A 20,113-nucleotide genomic window follows, 5' to 3' on the forward strand; every position below is an offset into this window, starting at 1 on the left:
CCTCTTTGGGATAAGGCCTGAAGCAATTTCACCTTGAGGGGTGGTTCCCCAGCATCCTCTAGTCTTACCATCTCTTTTTTTCAGTTACTTTTTTTTTTTTTTTTTTTTTTAGACAAAAGACTGAAATAGCAAGAATCTACTCGTCTAACCAGAGAGAGATGTAATTAATCCTGCCCATTTCAGGAATAGACTTTACTGCAATTATTTTCTCAAGGCTAAGAGAAAAAGATTCATCCTGGATCAGAAAAATCTGAATGCTTGTATTTGCTTGTTTCAAGCTAATGTGTGAGATGTGATGATATCTCATCAATAGAGATTCTGGCCCACAACTCTTGGTTTTCAGGACGCATTCCTATTTCTTCTGTCTGGCAGAAAACACATTCCAGTCTGTAGTGATCTGGCCATTATCAGGGTATGGTGTTGGGGCTGTTACGTTCTTATTCAGAAAGTATCTCTTCAGTGGTATAAAAAGCATCTCTCTTTTCTGTTTGCTTGTTAAAGGTTTCCTGGAAATCACTTTCAGGTAGTTGTAGAGAGCAATGAGGTCTCCCCTGAGTCTCCTCTTCTCCAGACTAAACAACCCCAGTTCCCTCAGCTGCTCCTCAGAAGACTTGTGATGGTCACACCTGAGGTGCTGAGAACTGTTTACACTGCAGACTGAGAACACCTTATTTTCCCTGATAAATACAGGCACACAAGTTTTGGGCCCCTCAATAGTATTAAGTCACTATGACCAGAAAAGCTGTGCGCCATTTGCTGGTTCAAGTAAGCCTTGTAGATACACTCTTACTGTCTCTCTATTAAGAAGAATGCCTCCAGAGGAGCACATAAATGAAAACAGTCTTCTGATCCTGTAAAGACGAGTTCCCTCACAAAGCCTCCCAATGTGAGTAGTTTCTCTGCTTGAAACTGAGGTGGCATTTCCAGTTTAGTGACTGTAGTTTTCACTTCCATGGATTTCCAACCCCAAATCCAGTTTAAATCAGGAAGTACAAGAATGCATGAATATAGAAATGTTCTTATTTCAAGTTAGTGACTCCTGTTACTTAAGCTCGTAACTTCAGTAAGTGCTGTTTGAAGCATACCACAAAATCAAGTTACTTTAAAAATTAAGTTTCTAAACCCTCTGAAGCATTGTGGCCCAAGAAAAGGATGCAAATGCAGTCATTCTTTGTTATCTGTCTGTGATCCCTGTTTCATCCCAGTGATTTGTTAACCACTGTCTGTTTTGAGCCAAATTTGATAGGGAAACAGATATTTGAAAGTTTGTTAAACTCCTGCCCATACTATGAAAATGTGCATCTTTGCAAATGTTAATGGCAATGGAAAGGTGACGGTGTTAGCTTACGTGTAAATAGATACAGGAAACCAGAGAGGAAAGACATCTTACAGATATCCCGATTATGGGAACAGCTTTAGTTAAAGCTCACAACCAACCACGACACACAAACCTTGAGAGGACTAGCTGTAATTAGTTCCAGTGTTCACAAAATTGTTAGTTTTCCCTGTAATATTTATTCCTTTCCTGGCAAAGTTGTTTTTCCAATTCAGCCATGAACAGTGAAAGTAAATGCTGGCTAGAATTAATTTTAGGATTTAAATTTAGGGGAAAATACATACTCAAATATGAGGTGTTTAAATGCTTTTGGAATTATGAAGAACCAGTATGAGTAATCTGAAAGCACAGGGGAACCAATCTAAGAGAGAAAACAAAAATTGACATATCTTCCTGTCTACTTGATTGTAGAAGAGATTACCCAAGAAATTACGGGAAATCACTATCTAAAATGATGATAACTGAAAGGGAAAAAATACTAGAAAATGTGTTGTTACAAGGAGCTCTGCAGTGCATGGTAAAGAAGCATGTTTGTGTTCTCCATTCTTTGCTTAGCAAATCTGTTACTGACTTCAGTGGGGAGTTTTGACATGATAAAGAGTGAAGGATCAAATGATCAGTTTCTAGCCTTAAACAATATGAATTGTCGGTGTTTCTGGACTGCTGAATATTTAATAACATCTCTGTTCAAAAGTAAACAACTTCTCTGCGAATGTTCATACCTTTTTTCCATCACCGTGTCTGTTCAAACATGTGAAGTAGCATAAATGGCAGTACATAGCGCAGTGTTGTTTATGCACATTCACATTTTTAGCAACAAATCCATCCTCTGCGAGGAGTTTTATCATTCACAAAGAGGAAAAATTAATCTACAAAGAAGCTCAGGCAGTAATAATAAGGTGATTATTTCACATCTGTGCATCCTACTTGATACTTGGTGTATCTTAATTCCTCCTTTAAAACCGTGAAAAAGAAAATCAAACCCAATAATCTGTCTTTCTTGGTTTTGGTACGATGGTCTGAAACGCATTAAAATTCTTTGTGTTTTAAATACATGGCTTGTCTCTGGCTCTTGCAGTGCTCACAGCCCTTCTTCAAACTTCTAGTAACATTCTGAGGCACAGAAAGCTTCCAGTAGTCATTGTAGGCACTTGCTACCGGCTTAGTACTAGTTAAGAGTAGTGAGTAGTTAGTGCTAAGAGTACTAGTTAGCGTGCTGTTCATCAGTGCTGGATTAATATGATGCATTTGCATAACTGGCTCCTGTGGTGCTAGTGTAGATTCCTGATGTTATTTTTTATTTCAGTAGCATCCAATTTCCTTCTCGGATTCAACAGCAAGGTCAACACAATGAAAGGCACAGACCGTCGTATTTCCCTGTCCTTTCTTTCCTCACCCATGCACAGCCACTCATTTCTTTCAGTTTTAGCTCGTCATAATTTAATATCTACCAGTTGCAGCCTGGTACCAAAGGATTAATTATTTCCTAATGGCTCTGCCTTCTGGGGTTCTCCTCTCGCACCAGCAGGGAAGGGAAGGCTTTGGTCACCGGGGGCGAGCGCTCGGTTTCCTCCGTAGCACCAGCGCTGTTGTTAAGGCAGGGCTGCACGCCTTGAATCCTAATGCCTCCATGCAAGGGCTGGTTTTTGTCTCATAGGGGCTGCCCATGGGGCCACAGCTGCTGTCTGTGAGGTGGGCTTCGCTCCTCCTGCCCCACAGGGCCATGAGGTGCCGCACTGCTGAGGAGCAGGGCCCAAGTGGGTGCTGCTTGTCCGCCCAGTGCCGAACAGCTCCAGCTGCAAAGTTTGGGTACCAGCTCCTTAAATATTTATCACAAAATGCCCTCCCTTTGAAAGCAGTATGAGCAGATTGTCTTTGGCATTGATTTGGGAAAATTAAGTTATAAAACTGACACCTGTGTTCATGGTAGGTGTTATCCTGAGCTGGTGAGAAAGGTAACTGTGAAAATGTTAAATATACCACCTTTCTACAGTCTTTCTTGAAAACATATCTTCAGATAGATACGCTGAAACCACAGAAGCTATGCTTTTAGTTCTGGCATTAAGATTCGGGTTTTAAATTAACACTGGATTAGCGATCTGTCTCTGTCAAGACTATAAAGAGCTTTTGTTGCAATCCATCACAGGGCTTTTGTGCTATACGCCATGCGTAGAAGCTGTTAACAGGAAGACGAGATTAATGCCGAGAGAAAAAATGTCATCAGATAAAACGCAGGTCTCAAAAAGCAATTTCAAATCACGGAGTATGTTATATGCATTAATACAGTTTTAGCATTTGGGGAACGGAGGAAAAGTTGTAATCAAAAATTAATTTGGGCATTCTTGGCTGTACCTAAATTAGAACCCAGGGTACTTCCAAAATTGTTTTTAATCAAATGACCTGACAGAAGCTCACTAGGAGAGAAATTAATGAGTTCAGGGTAATCTGAATTATATTTAGTAATGCTGATAGCAAATTTTGCTGCTCTTTTTTTCAAATCTTGCATGTAATAATTTGAAAGATTACTATTTAGAGTTAGCAGCATGTGTGTATGCAGATATATAATGCAAATGCATGTTTAATTGTGCATATACTTTATATTCTTTAAATTAATTGTTCAAAAAGCTTAATAGAAGTACAAGTGTAGGGAGTCTATTTTTTGCATTGATTAATATCCTAACAAATGCAATATGGTTCCCTGTGACTTCAATATTTCTGCATTAATATATAGGCACGTGGATTTCATTAATCTTTTTTTTTGTAGTAAGATATCATTAGAGCTTGTGCCTGCTTGGGGACAATCTTTCTCTTCTCATCTGTGAACTATTCACAAGGTTGGTTTTGTGAGTCTTCACTGTAGGTTAATACTGTGGTTTCAATATTGGAAGGTATTTTTAAAGGTTATATTTTAAAGATACTTGGAAGTAGAATTGTAAGAGAAAAACAAATACCAATCCATTCCACTCTAACACTTGGAAATCTGTATTTTTATTATTTTTATTTAATGTACTTAGGGTTTTTTTAAAATCCTAAGAATCCTAAGAATTTAAGAATCTTAGGATTTTAAAATCCTAAGAAATTTTGTTCTTCATGTGTTATGTGTTTGTTATGTTATATATATATATATTGGAAATAAGTTGTTGCACTGAAGAAAAGAACGCTTTTGATTTTCATTTTTGCTTAAAATATTTAATGTCAAGCAAATTGTAAAATGTTTCTTGCTGTACACCTGCTGAATAGTGCCACATCTAACTTAGTATACTGAATTTTGTCTGTGAGCAAGAAATGCAACTGGCATAGTGCTTCATAGCCCCCAGCAGCCGTATGGTTCAGGGTAGCAAGTGTTGAACCTGATGCTTTTGCAATAGCATTTAATTTTAATAGTTGCTTTATTAAGATGAGCAAAAATGTTTTTGCAGTTATTAGTGAGAGACATCAAATAAATGTGCTCATGTGGTGCGCGTCTTTTTTTTTTGTACTTTTACTGTGATTTGTTAGGTTTAATATCATAAAACTACATTTGAAAGACATTTACCATAGGAAGATAGATACTTCTGGTGATGGAAAACATGATGAAAGCAACATGGTTAAAAACAATCAATGCCTAACAAATTGACTAATCAGTAGGTACTTATTATATTATAGAACAGAAAATCAAAGGTGGAGGCAAAATAAAAAGTTTCGGTTACGTGAAATCATGCCAAGTTTAGCTTTGTAGAAAGAAGCTATCCTGAAAAAGCCACAGTTTAGAAACTGCTGTGCTCTGAATTGTGTTTGAATTAAACTTAATTGATATGAATTCTGCTTAACAAAAGGGAAGAGATTTGCAATATTGGTGTGCTGTTCATGTAACCCTGTTGGATTTTGCACCTGTGCTGGGAAAAAGCAGCACATGTTGAGCTCCTTGTATTTAGGATCCCTTAGGTTTTTGGTCTTTACAGACGATCAGAGTGAAATCTTCCATAAGAGCTTGAGAAGAGATAAATGTCTAAAAGAAATGGTAACTGCCCTTGTCGCCAGTGTATCAAGACAACTGTGGCCAGTGACAGCCCAACCAAAACATGGATGGGAAGAATTGCAGACAAGAGTGCAAGAAGCTCCCCTCCCCTCTGTTGCATACACTCAGTCCTGTGGTTGAGCCCAGCCCAGCTTTGAGGACGCCCAAACCCATCCAGCGGGTTGTAGCTGGATTTGAGCTTTTCAGATCTAACGCAACAAAAGTGGATGTGGTGTGGAAGCCCTAAGGGACTTTTTCTCCTGGAATCATTCAGTAGAAGTGTTCTGCTGCTTGATATTGTGCTTTGTTTTGTGCCATGTGGCTCATTGACTTGACCCAAACTGCAGCATTTCTCTCCATGAAAATGCGCCTTCATATCCTCTGAAACTTGAGGTAGCCAACAAATTTCTGAGGTGGTATGTCTGCATCCTCCCCTGGAAGCTTACTGCTGTTTCTAATGCTACTTGCCACGTTGGCAGTGCTACTGTACTGTTATGACTGGTGTCGTATTTTCCAGAGTTATTTCCTCCAGGACTCCACTGGAGTTATCTCAGCGACAGTGACTTTTTTAAGACTTTTTGAAAAACAAATTTATCACATATAAAAGTTCTTAAGTCAACATACAAATAACTCCATTTGTTTTCACCCATAGCTTCCTCAAATTGCCTTCATTTTTGGTAAAGTATTTTATGGTAGTCACAACCAATAGAGCTGAAAATACTATTTTTTTTTCTGGTATAGAAAGTTATTGCCATTTTCTTTCATTTGTCTAGCTGAGTAAAGGTGAAACTTGTAAATTTTGACAAGCAAGTGGATGTAGCTATGGTTTGTGTCTATAATCAAAGCCATAATTTTCAATATTTTTTCATGTGCTTTAAAGATGAGTGTATATATATATATATGTCTCTATTCAGGTGTGCAAGCGTGCATGAGAAAGATTGCAGTCTTACGGTACACACCTGGGAGAAAATTGGCTGGGTGGTAGCAGCTGAAAAGTCACATTTAAGCACTCTGTAATTATGCCTTAGATATTTAGTAGAACTCAAGCCCTACACATTTTTGTGACTGCATTGTCAGTTTCTTCTTATCTCACATGAAAGATGTACCGAGATGGTTAAAGATTGTTCTGTATGAAGAAAACAGTAATTGTCACAGACACGTACATTAAAACAGTATAAATGTCGGTTAGTATTAGAGAATAAAAATTGCAAATGAATTTTAAAATACATTTTATGTTTTTATGAGTTAGGTTTGTTTCTTTACAGTCCGTTCTTTATTATTTTGCAAATCAAATACTTTCCTATACAACATTACTGAGAGAGTTCAGTGGCCCATAAACATATTAATCCAGCCCTGCACAATCTTACCTTCAATACAGCAACAGACTATTAAGGGAACAGTTTGAGACTTTTATTGGTATTAGTTCAGGAACAGTATCATTTGTATTCACAACTACAAATAAAATAAGAAATATATTGTTATTGATTTTCTGTGGTTTAAAAAAAATAAAAGGCTCAACTTGCTTTATATACCCTGCATAGTTGTTGCACTTTGTGTTGACCAAATGTGAGCCAACCATTTTGAACAATCCTGTACTGGAGGTATTAAGATGCAAAATGAATTGGTTACATTTACTCATTTGTGTAAATAGTAGTGATGTCAACTTTGCTTTCTAATAACATATTTTCAATTTATTTTCTTTGGCGCTGGTTTTTAGTTACAATAAAGTCATCTTTTCCTAGTCTTCTGCAGTTAAAAGTCTTTTTGAGAGCAAGCTGCAGGTGAGTGAGATTTGAGGGAAGAGTTCCAAAGAGAAGTCTTTAATTCTGGGACATGGTTCATTGTAGAAAGGTTGCAAAACTGTAGTTTTAACAGGTTTCTGTTAAATCATCAAGTTAAGTTGTCAGTTGTCATCAGTTCCAAGATGTAATCTGTAAGAGACATGGATTACCTTTGGAGTTTTTATATCATGTAATCAACTGGGCAGTAGCAGGTAATGGCCTGCCTTACTGCAGGACCCCACACTGCTGGCATCGGTTCTTCTCAGGATGTCACCTGGATGAATGAAATCTTTGTACATCTGCCTTTCCGTAATAGTGGTGTATATTATAAGATCTTCACCTTTTTTTTTTCTTTTTTTTTTTTTTTTTTTTTTTTCCCCTGCAAGCAATATAACAGGATATGTGGTAGTATAATTAAAACTTTGACAGACAAGAGAATGAGCTTCATTTGTTTAACTGGTACAGTCTTGATACTTTACCAGATTAATTAACACATTTGCAGTTCATTTTGGTATTCATTGGTCTTCTTAATATTCATTATTAGAATGTCTGAGGTTAGTACACCCAAACTATTGTGCCACAGACAGTGAGATATATTCAGGCCAAAATTGTAATGAAATCTTACAGCTGATTCGTATGAAGTGTTGTAATTTTTTTTTTAATAGTATGTGGAATGAAGAGACCAAATGCAAGGAAAACCACGTGTCTGAATTGAAGAAGGTAATTGGAGATTAAAGGATATGTCATAAGCAAAGAGAGAGGAATTTGATTATAATTAAGGGCTGCTTGATTAACATTTACAAAATGAGTTTTCAGTTAATGCAAATCCAGTGGTAGCTGAGGATGTTATTTGTACTTGCATGTAGGAGAATTATTTTTGCAGAAACTTAATTTTGAAAGTTCTGGTGATAAATTTAACAGAACTTTGTATTAAATCAAAGATTTTTAATGTAAGAAATATGAAGATTATTAGCTACTTTCATTCTGTCCCAAAGTCTGTTTAGCATAGATACAGTTAGTTATGTGATTATATAGGCAAATATAAAAGCTACTGCATACTTTATTTCTGCTTCTAAGGGGGAGGTGGGGAAGGGAAGTGTTAAATTGGTTATTACTTTGCAGGCTGTGATCTATTACGCCAGCAGCTAGAATGTGATCCATTAAATGAGGCATATGAAAGGCATTGCTGTTGTACAATGTTAGAGAAATTACAAGTATGGTACTACTCAGCCATAAAATTACATTATAAAAATGGTTGGAATGAAATTTAAACCCATTAAAGCAAGGACATTCCAGTGCTGCATTATTGATTTACATAAAAATTATAGATGAATGTCTTTCATTAATGCTAAGAAACTAAACTGAGTTTAGTATTGACAAAGTGTAACCTAATCAGAAGTAAACTTTCATTAAAAAGATGCTGTGGCTGTGAAATTTTATTAGTCTTCTGAAAGTAAAACTGAAGTATGGTTTCACTTCCAGTTTCAGTGTTGGGCAGATTAGTTAGTTTTCACCACTTTGATGGTGTGCTTTCCTACTTATATTAGTGTTACTTGCTAGAAAACCTGAGTTGATGTTGTGACAATTGACGTTTTCAGCTTCTCACAAGCTTCTAGTAATCCAACATTTCTCCATGCATCTTGAACTTCTGAGATACTTCTCCAGGATGGTGTTAAGGGGCAGTGACAGCAGTGTCCGACACCATGGTGCTCTCAGCAGCAGTGGTGGCGGGGTGATCGTCATGCACGTTGTCACAGCAAGGACACGAAACAACTCGCCTTTTGGAAAGAAGGGCAGTCAAATCTCATTAAGGCTGTTCTTCTGAGAAGGTATTAATTGCCTTCATTAGTGCCATTGCTTTGCAGTTCTTTAAGCCATAGGCAACGGGAGCATTATACCAACTTGTAAAAATCACTTCAAAGCATGATAGATAAATGAAACACGTAGGTGCCAAGTACATACGCACACTCGGTGCTCGTGCTCTGTGCTTGTTTGTCCTCTCAGCGTGGAGGGGTGGACTGTGCCAGCTGTTGTACAAGTGTTGGAGCAGCAGACAGCATTATAAAGATTAGAGTTGGCTTCTCAAGTGGAGTCAGAGTGCTTCAAAGGGTGCACAGGAAGTGTGGGAGAAGTTTTCAGTAGTGGCTGTGCGAAAGAGATCCGAAAGAGATCCATCTCTCTTTCCCAGTTGACATCCCTTTAGAGCATTTGCAGTTCATCGAGTGCAAACTAGTGCCACTGCTTAATAGTTGCCCGGAGGTTTGTAGGGGAGAGCAGGGAGGAGGGAACCGTGTCCCTGCCCTGGAGGTGTCACCTGGCAGGCAGGGCGAGAACCGCGCCTCTCGGGTGTCGGGTCACCTTTCTCGCAGCAAGGGATGCTCTCATGCACTGGCATGCTTCTTCCTCTCCACTGCTTGGTCACCCTTATCTACAGCTCCCAGGGCTTCATTGAGAGCAACACACTAAGGAGACATTACGATCTGAGGATGATTTTTTCCTTTGAGGCATGAGTGGCTTGGGTAACGTATGGTTTGGGAGCAGAGGGGAAGATGGTACCGTTTTTGCTTTTCATCTAGAGGATATATGGGATTGTGACATTCCTTATTTTTTTTTTTCCTCTTTCACAGCTCTAAAGCTGCACGATACTTTCAGGGATTTCAGAATTTGTCAGCTTCCTTGATAAGATCTCCGTTAGGAAAGTCATCTTTTATATGAGAAAAGACTTTGCTTGGGTACGGTCAAGTTCTGTTTGCTGTCCCACACCTGTGTTGTGAGCGAGGGCTCCCAGTGCTGGGATCACTAAATACAACTGGGGAGGAATCATCAAGACCTGCTAGAGGTTGCCACAAACTGTGAAGACTATGTGGTCTGTGGTGGACAAATTACCAACAGGTACTTCTGCTGTGTACAGCTCCTGTAGCAATGGGTTCCACAGTTTAATAAACATCGTGTGAGATGGGTTTCCCTTTGAAGCATGTTTGAGTGATATTTTCCTTGCTGCCTCCTTGTTCTTGTTTCTGTAGGAAATGGGGAAATATTCTCTGTTCAGGTTTTGTGTAGTTTTCAGACATGATGCATAATTTGGAAGGTGGCAGTTATCTTCTGGCATTTATTTATTTTCCAAGTTTATTCATACTTAAAACTCTGCCTTATACCATACTTTCTGTTCCCTGTGTTACCTTTTCTTTTTTCCTCTATATCTTTGGGTAGAACAACCCAAACTGCTTTAGTCAGATATTATTAGAAAATTATATTTGTGGTTTGGGGAGGAGGAAGGGGCAGAGTAGATTTTCTGAAAAAAGTCTAGAGAGGTCAAAAAAATCTATTGTCATAAGTGGACTTTTATTCAGGTTCAGAGTTGTATGTTTTGAGATCTAGGGAGTTCTGGCCAAATCTTTGCTTATCCAGCTTTTTTTATGCCCACTGGAGAAAACATGCAGGCCAATATTTCATCTTTTCAGCTGTTTTGTCACATATTCTACCCTAGAAGCAAATGAGGCAGGTAAGGGGCACTACAGAAATGCTGTTACTTAAAATCTATCTAGCAGTGGGCTAAAATTTCTTTAATATTTTGTTACTGCTATTACACACAGTTTTATACAGAATCTTTTACGTAAGCATCTGAAACTTTATGATCTGTACGTGCTATAAACTGGGCAAGTTTTTTTCATGCAGGATATAAAACCATGGTGGAGAGCAATATTATCAGTTTAGTATTGTCTTGATTAAATAACTCAAGAAAAAGGGCATTAACCATTACTTTTTTTACTCTTACTGATATTTTTTTATAACCCATATCTGTATTAGAAATAACTATTTCAGTTTCTTTTAATGTAGATTTTTTACTTTTATTAAGTTTCTTTTCATATGCGTTTGGTCCTCTCTTTCCAAGACTTACCTTCTTTGACAGTATCATTAAAGTAGTAATCAAGAAAGAGCTCAAGTCTGGAATTAATATTTAATTGTTTCTGTAGAACATTGCTCACATGTCATTTGTTGTTACTTTTACAGTGACAAAATAGTCCCTTTATTTTCTGTTGGGGAACTGCGGTAATGAACCAGGGTTGTTCACATGCTTGTTACTCCTACAGGCTTGCATGCTGCTAAGACTGCAGAAGCTCTGCTGGTGGGGTCCTGCTTGATCTGCCTTGCTTCGTCCTCTATGGTGTCCCACAAGTACAGAGGCTCACTTTTCACTGTCAACACTTAAAAAAATAGAAATCTGATCCTATAATTTACCCCTGCCCTATGCACATTTTCATGTATTTAAACTTTAAATATTGAGAAACTAAATTACAAAATTTTCAGAACTCTCATCTTAAGCAGTGACTAGAGAAATTATTTTATTTTTAATCAAGTGTCAAATATTTTTGATTGTCTTCTGAAGAAAATAAGGGGAGTAGACATGGTGTTGAAAGGCACTGAATGATGTCTAGCCAGATCCTGGAAGCCCAGGGGAGTTTCTCAGGTAGAATTAAGGATCCTTCCTGGGTTCCTCAGTTACAAGTTCAGCCTTCAGAGAAAGAATAGCCTCCCAGAAAGAATGGCAAGGAGAAATCTAAGCAGTCTGCAAGGGGAAGGTGCCCCATTACCATCTTCATTGACTCTTAATTCACTATTGCTTTCTAGGTCAGCAGAATTTCAGCTCTACTACCACTGGCCTTATGGGATTCTTACTCCTCCCCCCAAAAAAATCTCCATTATGAGTAAAGATACCCATGGCTAAATATATACTATAGGGAAAATGTGTTTTGCTGCACAGCATGAAGATGCAGCTGCATCCTGGGAACATTTGGGGCTGAAGCTTCGAAGCAGAGGGCAGATGAAGTATTGCCAGACTGTCCTACGGAGGGATTCGGTCTGCAGGGAGCATTGTGGAAAACTTGTCTGCCTTGCTGTCTTGAGAAAGAGCAATCTCTCTTCCACAGTGGGAAGGGAGGCTAAATTATCCCAACACCACGTATAACTGTTCTCTGGATGTCAAGTAGGGGTTTCTGTTGGTCATTCAGGGTTTTACACAGCAGAAAACACAAACAGTGCAGAGTTCCAGGAAATCCATTTTTAATGAAGAAAAATTTTAGTAAATGAACTTAAAAAGCAGCATTAATAAGACAAGATGATACTGTAGATACAACTTCCCCACTGGGAAACTCCTTCCAGTCGGTGCCGTGGGTGCAGAAAATCACAAGTCTGAGATGATTCTTACACTGTCTGCAGAGCTGGTGAAGGCTTTTGATTAATGTAACATATGTGGATTTCAAAAGGTGTGGAGGGGTAGGATTTCTGCGTCATGGGGGATTTTGTACTATAAATTTACCGAAAAGACTTTTGTATTTGTATTTTTTTGTATTTGGAAGAGGCATCCCTAGCTCAGCTAGATTTGTTGCCAGTGGCAGTGCAGGTGGAAGGGAAATCTCTCTTTTCTTACCGTGATTAGGTATGATTTGTAAATGATGTTTAGACCAGAGGATGATTCCTACTAGTAATATAACATTACTTAATGGATGGATCATATGTGCCTTTCAGGTGGCATAGGAAACTACTTTGACCACATAATAAAAGGAATTTGTTGCTGGACTTTGCTTGGCCTGAATAAGGAAGCAATCCATCAAGAAGAAAATTATTTAATGTTTTTATAGTGAAAAGACTTTTCTGTGTTTTTTTGTTTTGTTTTGTTTTGTGTTTTTTTTTTTTTTTCTGGGATTGGGGAAGCATGAATTGTCTTTGTCACATCTCTGGCATCTGACTTGGGTAAAGGTTTAAAGATAGAGAATGAAATAGTCTTCCATTGGGCAAAGAAGACAAGATTTATGTATTTACCGAGCAATGAATTCCATCAGTACTGTGGAGGTGTTTTTATCTTGTTAGGATTAGTCAATTTAACTTGGACATAATCTGAATTTAAAATATAATTTAACTTATTACAGTATTTTGTGTCCTTTCTTTACAGGTTTCCTGGTCCACTGATACATTTCAAAATGCCGCTGGTAAAAAGAAACATAGACCCCAGGCATCTGTGCCACACAGCTCTGCCCCGAGGTATCAAGAATGAGCTGGAATGTGTCACCAATATCTCCTTGGCAAATATAATCAGACAGCTGAGTAGCCTAAGTAAGTACTTTGTCCTAATAGCTGTATTTAGAACTGATATATTTTACACTCGCTGTTTCTGTGGTTGAAGTAGGAACACCTTTTCACATTCTTGGAAAATTGTGGCTGAGCCTTCAATCTGCTCCTTTTCTGACTAGTGATTAGCATCAATTTCTGTGAAAGTAAGCTTAGGCTTCAAACTGAATTTCTCCAGTAGCACATCTCAGAACTGTTCAGCTGTATATTTCTGCTACCAGTGGAACATGTCAGAATAGGATAGCTGGTAGCTAATAAAACCAGTAATTGCTAACCTTAGAGCAATTTTTGAGTAAGGAATATGACATAATGGGGAATATATATCACTAGATTGTTTTAATTCTCTTAACTTAAACCCTTCATCCTGTGATGGCCATTAAGATTAAAAGTTGTTTTTTTTTTTTTTTTTTTTTTAAATAATAAATCCAGAAATGTAGTTGTTACATAGGTTTGAAAACAGTTAAAGATTTTTCTTCCTTCTTCTCTCAACAGTTTTTCCCTTGGTGCATTTTAAAGGAGTGAATATTTCACAAGCTCTAGAACTCCGAAGGAGTTTTTCTGCAAAAGCTGGCTTCTGTTGTTGTTTTTTGGTTGTTTGTGTGTTTGTTTCTCTTTGAGTTACAGCAACTTTAAAAAGTTGTCAGATGCACCAGCATGGTAGTATTTTGAATTTCCAATACTGCAGTTGTTTTTTAACCACTAGGATACTAGTATTTTCCAGACTACCAGCACATTAAATATTAAAATGTGCATGCATATAAATCCAGAATGCGAAAAGCCTTTCAGCTGCTCAGTATCTTAGGGCCATAGGTGATGCAGCCTAATTTGTTAATTAGATTGATTTAGTTATTGGTTTGAGGGTATACTGTACGGTGCTGTGCTTTGGCAGCCTTTCAAAGCTGTTAGTGTCTTCAACCTAGTAGCACCCTAATTGAGGACACTGAATTATGCAATTGAGACAGGAATGCTTACAGCACATAAATATGAACATTATTCATATAGATGCTGCAAAAGCAAGGAAAATAATTTAACTGTTAAATTCTTTTCTGTGAACCAAGAACATATAGGTTTAGGATGCAATAGATGATCACCATCCGAGGTCTTAACCAATTTTCAGTTTTAAAGAACACCAACTTCCAACCCAACAGTATGGTGTCAGTGCTTATTTTTTTGAGATTCAGCAGTATTTGCTGTGTTTTCTTCATTATACATACCTCATGTCTGACGTTGTTTCTACAGCTGTTCAGGAAGAGTGCAGGATGAATAGAATAGAATAGTTTCAGGTGGAAGGGACCTTCACAGATCATCGAGTCCAACTGTCAGACTATTTTGGGGTTGACTAGAAGTTAAAACATATCATTAGGAGAATTACCTAAACACCTCTTAGACACAGGCAGGCGTGGGGCATCAACCACCTCTCTAGGAAGCCTGTTCAGTGTCTAACTACCCCCTTGGTAAAGAAGTTGTTTCTGATGTCTAGTCTGAATCTCCCTTGGCACAGCTTTGAGCCGTTCCCACGTGTCTTGTTACTGGGTACCAGGGAGAAAAGATGAGCACCTCCTTCTCCATCTCCCCCCCTCAGGAAGATGTGGAGAGCAATGAAGTCATGCCTCAACCTCCTTTTCTCCAAGCTTAACAAACCCACTGTTCTCAGCTGCTCCTCACAGGATGCAATATCAGAACGGGAAGAACTCAATTAAGGGATAAAACTAAGGATGAAAGAATACCTGTTGAGTGGTCCTGCATTTGTTGTATGGCTTGCCTAATGTATTGCACTGAGAGACGCTTTCAAGGAAATTTAACAGTAATTATGTAAACTCCTCTTCTGTAAGAGGAGTGTGGCACTACATGAACTGTGCATACACAGTGATGAGCCCTAATTTAGCTGTTTTCACATGGGAGGAGTTTGTCATGAGCTTGTGACTCAGTAGTGGTCAGGAAGGCACAAAATGTTGAAGATAACAAGGAAGGCAAGAAAGGAGAGAAAAGGTACCAGTTTACTCTGTAGTAGCAAGCACAGAACAGGTCACTCAGAGCTGTTTTGTTTTTTTTTTTTTTTTTTTAATAAGTGAAACACTGATGAGCAGGACCTGTTACTTCAGTCTTTTGTTCTTTCCAAACAGCATCATGGTGTTTGCAGTTTTCTATGGACAGTGCTTATACCAACTGAATTACTGAATAACTGATGTTCCTTTTTGGAGTTTAATACAGTCAACTGATTTAGTTTTCCAACCTGTATGTATTTGTTTTATACTGTATGTTTTTAACAAAAATATTTTTATCTGTAATTAAATAGAAGGCATTTTACAAATTAGTCCTTATTCCTCAGCAGTACTGAGGATTTCTCTATTAAAAACAGAGGTCTTCTTATAAAGACATGAGTACCTTTTGAAAGTATTCTGATCTAGAATTGTTTTATTTTATTCTTTCTGTTTGGACCTGTAGCAATATGGATTTGAAAAGATTGGGGAGTTCTTCTGGCACAGGAATGTTGTCTCCTGTATGCTTGAACCCAAATAACCAGTCTGCACCTTGTGTTTCACTGTTACCAGTATACAGGGAAGCCTGCTGACGTGCAGATAAATTTTAGTAGTCATCTGTGAGTAATAGCCAGCAGGCATAGCTTTGCAGCAGTCCCTTGGCAACCAGCTTCTCTGCAGTCCTTCCCTTCTTGTTTTCCGTGGATAAATGGGTGTGCTTGAGAATCAGCCTTCAAGTTGTAGACAGAGCTAGATTTCTCTCCGAGAGCTGAAACTCGGTGTTCTGATAGGGCTTAATTTCCTTTAAACTAAAGCTGCTTTTGCTTCTGACAGTAAAGTTATGCAAATTGAAATGAATGTTCTTTAACCTGATTAGCACTCTTTCATTTCTGCCTGTAAGATTTTTCTGTTACCAGCCCTCAAATAGAGGATTAATCTCCTGCCATTATGACTCTCGAGACCAAGCATTCTTTTAACCTTTCTTCTGATAATGATATGGACAAATAGTGCTATGATGAAATTAGAGCTTCCAGTACTTCAAATGGTACTGAAGAACATTATTTAGAAAAGCTTAGTGTAGAGTTTTGTCATGTTCGCAGTTAGATCTTTATTCTTGGAGCTCTTCATAATAATTCAATGGGATTAATCCAGCAACTGGATCTACTTGGACCTGCTTTGAGCCAGGTGTTGGACTGGATGACCTCTAGTGGTCCCTTACCACCTCATCCATTCTGTGGTCTTGGGTGCTATGTGCAAGCAGAGCATGCCTGCAGAAACAATACCTATAAAATGACAGGAATTCTGTGGGTTTTAAATGTTTTAATATAAAATGAAAAGAGCTTTACATCAGTCTGTCAGCAATAGTTGCTATGTGTCTTCATACAAATTCTTAGTCCTTTCCTAGTTTATTTGATGTGTTGCTTTTAATTGTTCAAGCTGAAAAAAAAAACAAAACACTGACCTTTAAAAGAAATAGAGATGAAAGGACAGAAATACTTATATCTACTTTGAGTGATAGGCCTTGCCTTTCTCTCTGGAACATGAAAACATATCGGCCTGTCTTTATGCTACATACAAAATTGCCAGTAAGTAATTTTTTTTCCCCCGTCTATTCCCACGTTTCCCTAACTTGATAAAAGGACCTGTTTTCTGACAGCCTTTCTTAGCACTGTGGCAACAGGAACTCTCTGGACAGCAGCAGTAACTGTCTATTTCCTAGCCATTTTTCCTTTTTTTTTCTTGCTTTCTGATTGTATCTGCTTTACATAAGTGCTTACCTATTTGTCGCAGATGTATTTTTACTCCAGTACTGCCTCTGTTGGTTCATGTTAGTGTATGTCAGACTATAGCATCCTCCATCATATATGAAACATGACCGATAGCACTGTGCAGCTGTGCCATTGTTAGAAGATGGATAAATAGTTCTTTTGTCTGGGGGCAACCTCCTCTTTTGTTCACAACTATCAACCAATCTTGTTTTTCCTTTTATTCAGCTGTTCCTTGTAGACAAAATCTATCATACAAGAAACCGAACTGATGGTGCTCGTTCTTGTTCCCAGTCTGACACTCCCATATGAGGAGGAGAAAATTTCTCCTTTTGAGTATTTTTTCTGTATGTATGTTCCTTTTATGAATATTACAAGCATTCAGACCAGAGTTTTCATTGAATTGTAGCAAGATATCAATTCCCCCTTTTTTTCTTTTACATTTCTACATTTTCTATAAAGAAAGAGGATGCTGAATAACACTGTTTTCTAAGCTGGAGTACATTTAATGTTAGTGAAAATAATTTTCAATTAACATTGAACCTCAGTAACCTTTTCTCTCTTCCTTTCTTTTCTTGGTACTATTTCTGAGTTTTATCTTGTTGTCCTAGTTAGTTATTTATTTTCCTCACACCTTATTTGTAACTAGTAAAATACTTACTTTTGAACATATTATTTATTCCTCCTTTTTTTCCTGCTCCAACTCAAGTTTAGTTCCTTATTTTTTGCTTACCATGCCATCCCCTAGAGGGTTTTAAACACTGCTGGTCTTGTGAGAGACATTTTCTCACTTCAGAAAACCTTCAGTTTGCCAAAGCTTTATGTTATTCAATAAATGGGAAATATTTCTCTAGAAATACTCACCATCAAGGTGTCTAGATTACAATGAATTTTTAGAACCAAGCCTCTTCAAGACCAGCCTCTCTCACCAGGATATCTGGCCACCATCTTCACATGGTGAGGCCCCCACATGTTGCATGATGAGGAGTAGGTCTCTGCAGACCTGCAGCTAGGACTTCAGTCAGTATTTCAGAACCAGCAGAATCCTTACAGCAGGTTCCTGCTGTGAAAATCCTCCTTCTCGCTGTGCTTGCAAGAATATTCAGTATTCTCTGTGAATTTTCTTCATTAGTCACCCCTCTTTCTTTGTTTTACTATGATTACCAGGGAATACTAGAGAAAATGTTCTAATGCAGATGGTGTAAGGGAACTGATGAGCTCAAAAACTGAAGGCTTTCAGTGCTTTTCAGAGATCTCCGTCCTCTCAAAGACTTCTGTGTGATTTCTTGATGGTGTCTCTCCAGTAGTAGCTGTGTCAGTATTATGATGCTGATTCATCTCCGTTTGAAATGATAATGAGGGAGTGAGCAAATGGTCAATAATTTCTCATTGAAAACAGCTGTGTTAGAAATCAGAGTACTGTGAAGTCCTACAAGTCATTAATTTCTTGCCTAGATAAAGCACTGAAGGAAGAGTAAGACTTCCCTGTGAAGGGATTATTAAGAGTGGTGCCTTCAACACCAAGTTCAACTCCCAGCAGTCTCTTTCCCAGATTTTCTGATCACTGCGTGGATAAGCTCAGCCAGTTTACTTGATGGTATCCTCAGTGGGAGAGGAGAAATGTTATCTCAGACCTCTGTGACTGAAGGTTTTTGAAGGATGCCTTTTTCTGCTTGGATGTCAACAAGAAACATAAGACCTGCTCCAGAGTTGGCCTTTCCCTGAGTTTTTGATATCCTGGTCAGGTTGTCTGATAAATGCCTGGTTCATATTTGCCAGCTAAAGGAACCAGGTTGTCTCTTCAAAAGTATGACCGTACTGTTACAATCCTCACTGCCAGTCCTTATGGATTGCTCTTACACCTTCATAATGATAGGTTTCTAATTAGCATAGATAAACTATATTTAGTTACGTGGTTTTCTAGAGCTTGCTCTTCCATAGCCACTAATGGTTTCAAGGATCTACCAAGGATCTTATCTCCAAGCCTGAAAGACAGTTCAGTCTCTTACCTTTAGTCCTTCTCCTAGCCACACAGCAACCTCACTGAATAATGAAGTTGAAATAATCCAATGAGAATCAAGCCTAGGGTTTTCAGTGAAACTCCGATATAGCTTGCCTTTTTGCTAAAGCATTTAATTAAATGAAATTAATGTGGTGAAGATGAGAAGCTGAATCAACGGGCAATGGATATATTAAGTTATATGTCAAAATTAACTGAGGATGAAAAAATATATTAATAGAAAGAATAGCTTTCTTGTTTTGCTGCATAAACGGACCCTGGTTATATATTCATGCTGGCTTATGTGGTAATTAATTATCCTGAAAGATTATTTTCTACTATATACACTATATGATACAGCAAGAAACTATTTTGTAGCTAGTAGTGTAATTTTGCATAGTATAGAATATTGGGAAAAGAATGAAGTAGGACCTGGGGTGGGTTTTACTGTTGCCTTTGTTCTATGCTTTTCTTTTTACAAAATGTACTGAACAAAAATATCATTTCGTATGAGACTGGAATTGAAGTAATAGAAATCAAGGAATGATAGCATAAAAGTGGGTAACAGACCCAACACTTAGCTTATTCTTTGATATTTTAAACATTTCTACAGCTGTTTCAAAAGTCAAATTACCAAACCTATATTTTTGAACTGTAATGATATTTTGAGGGTTTTATATTTTAATATATTAACATATTTAGCATTTATTATGGTAAATACATTATACATTGTTAAATATGTCAAAACATTATTAAATGCATATTAAATATTTTATACATTATGCGTGCATTTTATAAACATGTATCAATACCTTTTAATGATAGGTGGATTAGATTTTGCTTGTGTACATGTTAATGTTCTGTCCCTATGCTGAACTTCAGAAGTTTGATGGAGAAGTTAAGACTAAATTAATTTAGTAATATCTTTGGCAACACTTAACAATTGTCTTGGTTTTGTTTGTCCCACTCGATACATCTCACGTTGGCCTGAGATTTACTGGTCATCTTCTTGAATTGTCAAATTGGTGGTGTCTTATGGCTTTGAGTACTTCAAGTCATCAGTTTGTTTATTCAGATAAATTCTTAAAATTTAGATCATGGTTCCTAGAGACTGCTGATACCATAACAG

At 37.7% G+C, this 20,113-nt stretch overlaps 1 protein-coding gene across 6 annotated transcripts in view; it reads left to right on the plus strand.

Moving 5' to 3' along the window:
- Positions 1-20,113, plus strand: part of WASF1 (WASP family member 1) — an 83,675-nt gene that overhangs the window by 42,771 nt on the left and 20,791 nt on the right. For 4 of the 6 annotated variants that reach the window (XM_072036110.1, XM_038176944.2, XM_072036107.1 and 1 more), the window contains one exon: positions 13,065-13,225. In XM_072036110.1, the coding sequence (XP_071892211.1) occupies positions 13,093-13,225 (133 nt within the window). In that variant the 5' untranslated portion in view covers positions 13,065-13,092. Of the gene's footprint in view, positions 1-9,788; positions 10,007-13,064; positions 13,226-20,113 lie in introns of those variants that run through there. The other 2 variants (XM_038176945.2, XM_038176947.2) reach the window with 2 other exon arrangements.

This window comes from Anas platyrhynchos, chromosome 3, assembly GCF_047663525.1.
Source record: "Anas platyrhynchos isolate ZD024472 breed Pekin duck chromosome 3, IASCAAS_PekinDuck_T2T, whole genome shotgun sequence".
Taxonomy (NCBI): Eukaryota; Metazoa; Chordata; class Aves; order Anseriformes; family Anatidae; genus Anas; species Anas platyrhynchos.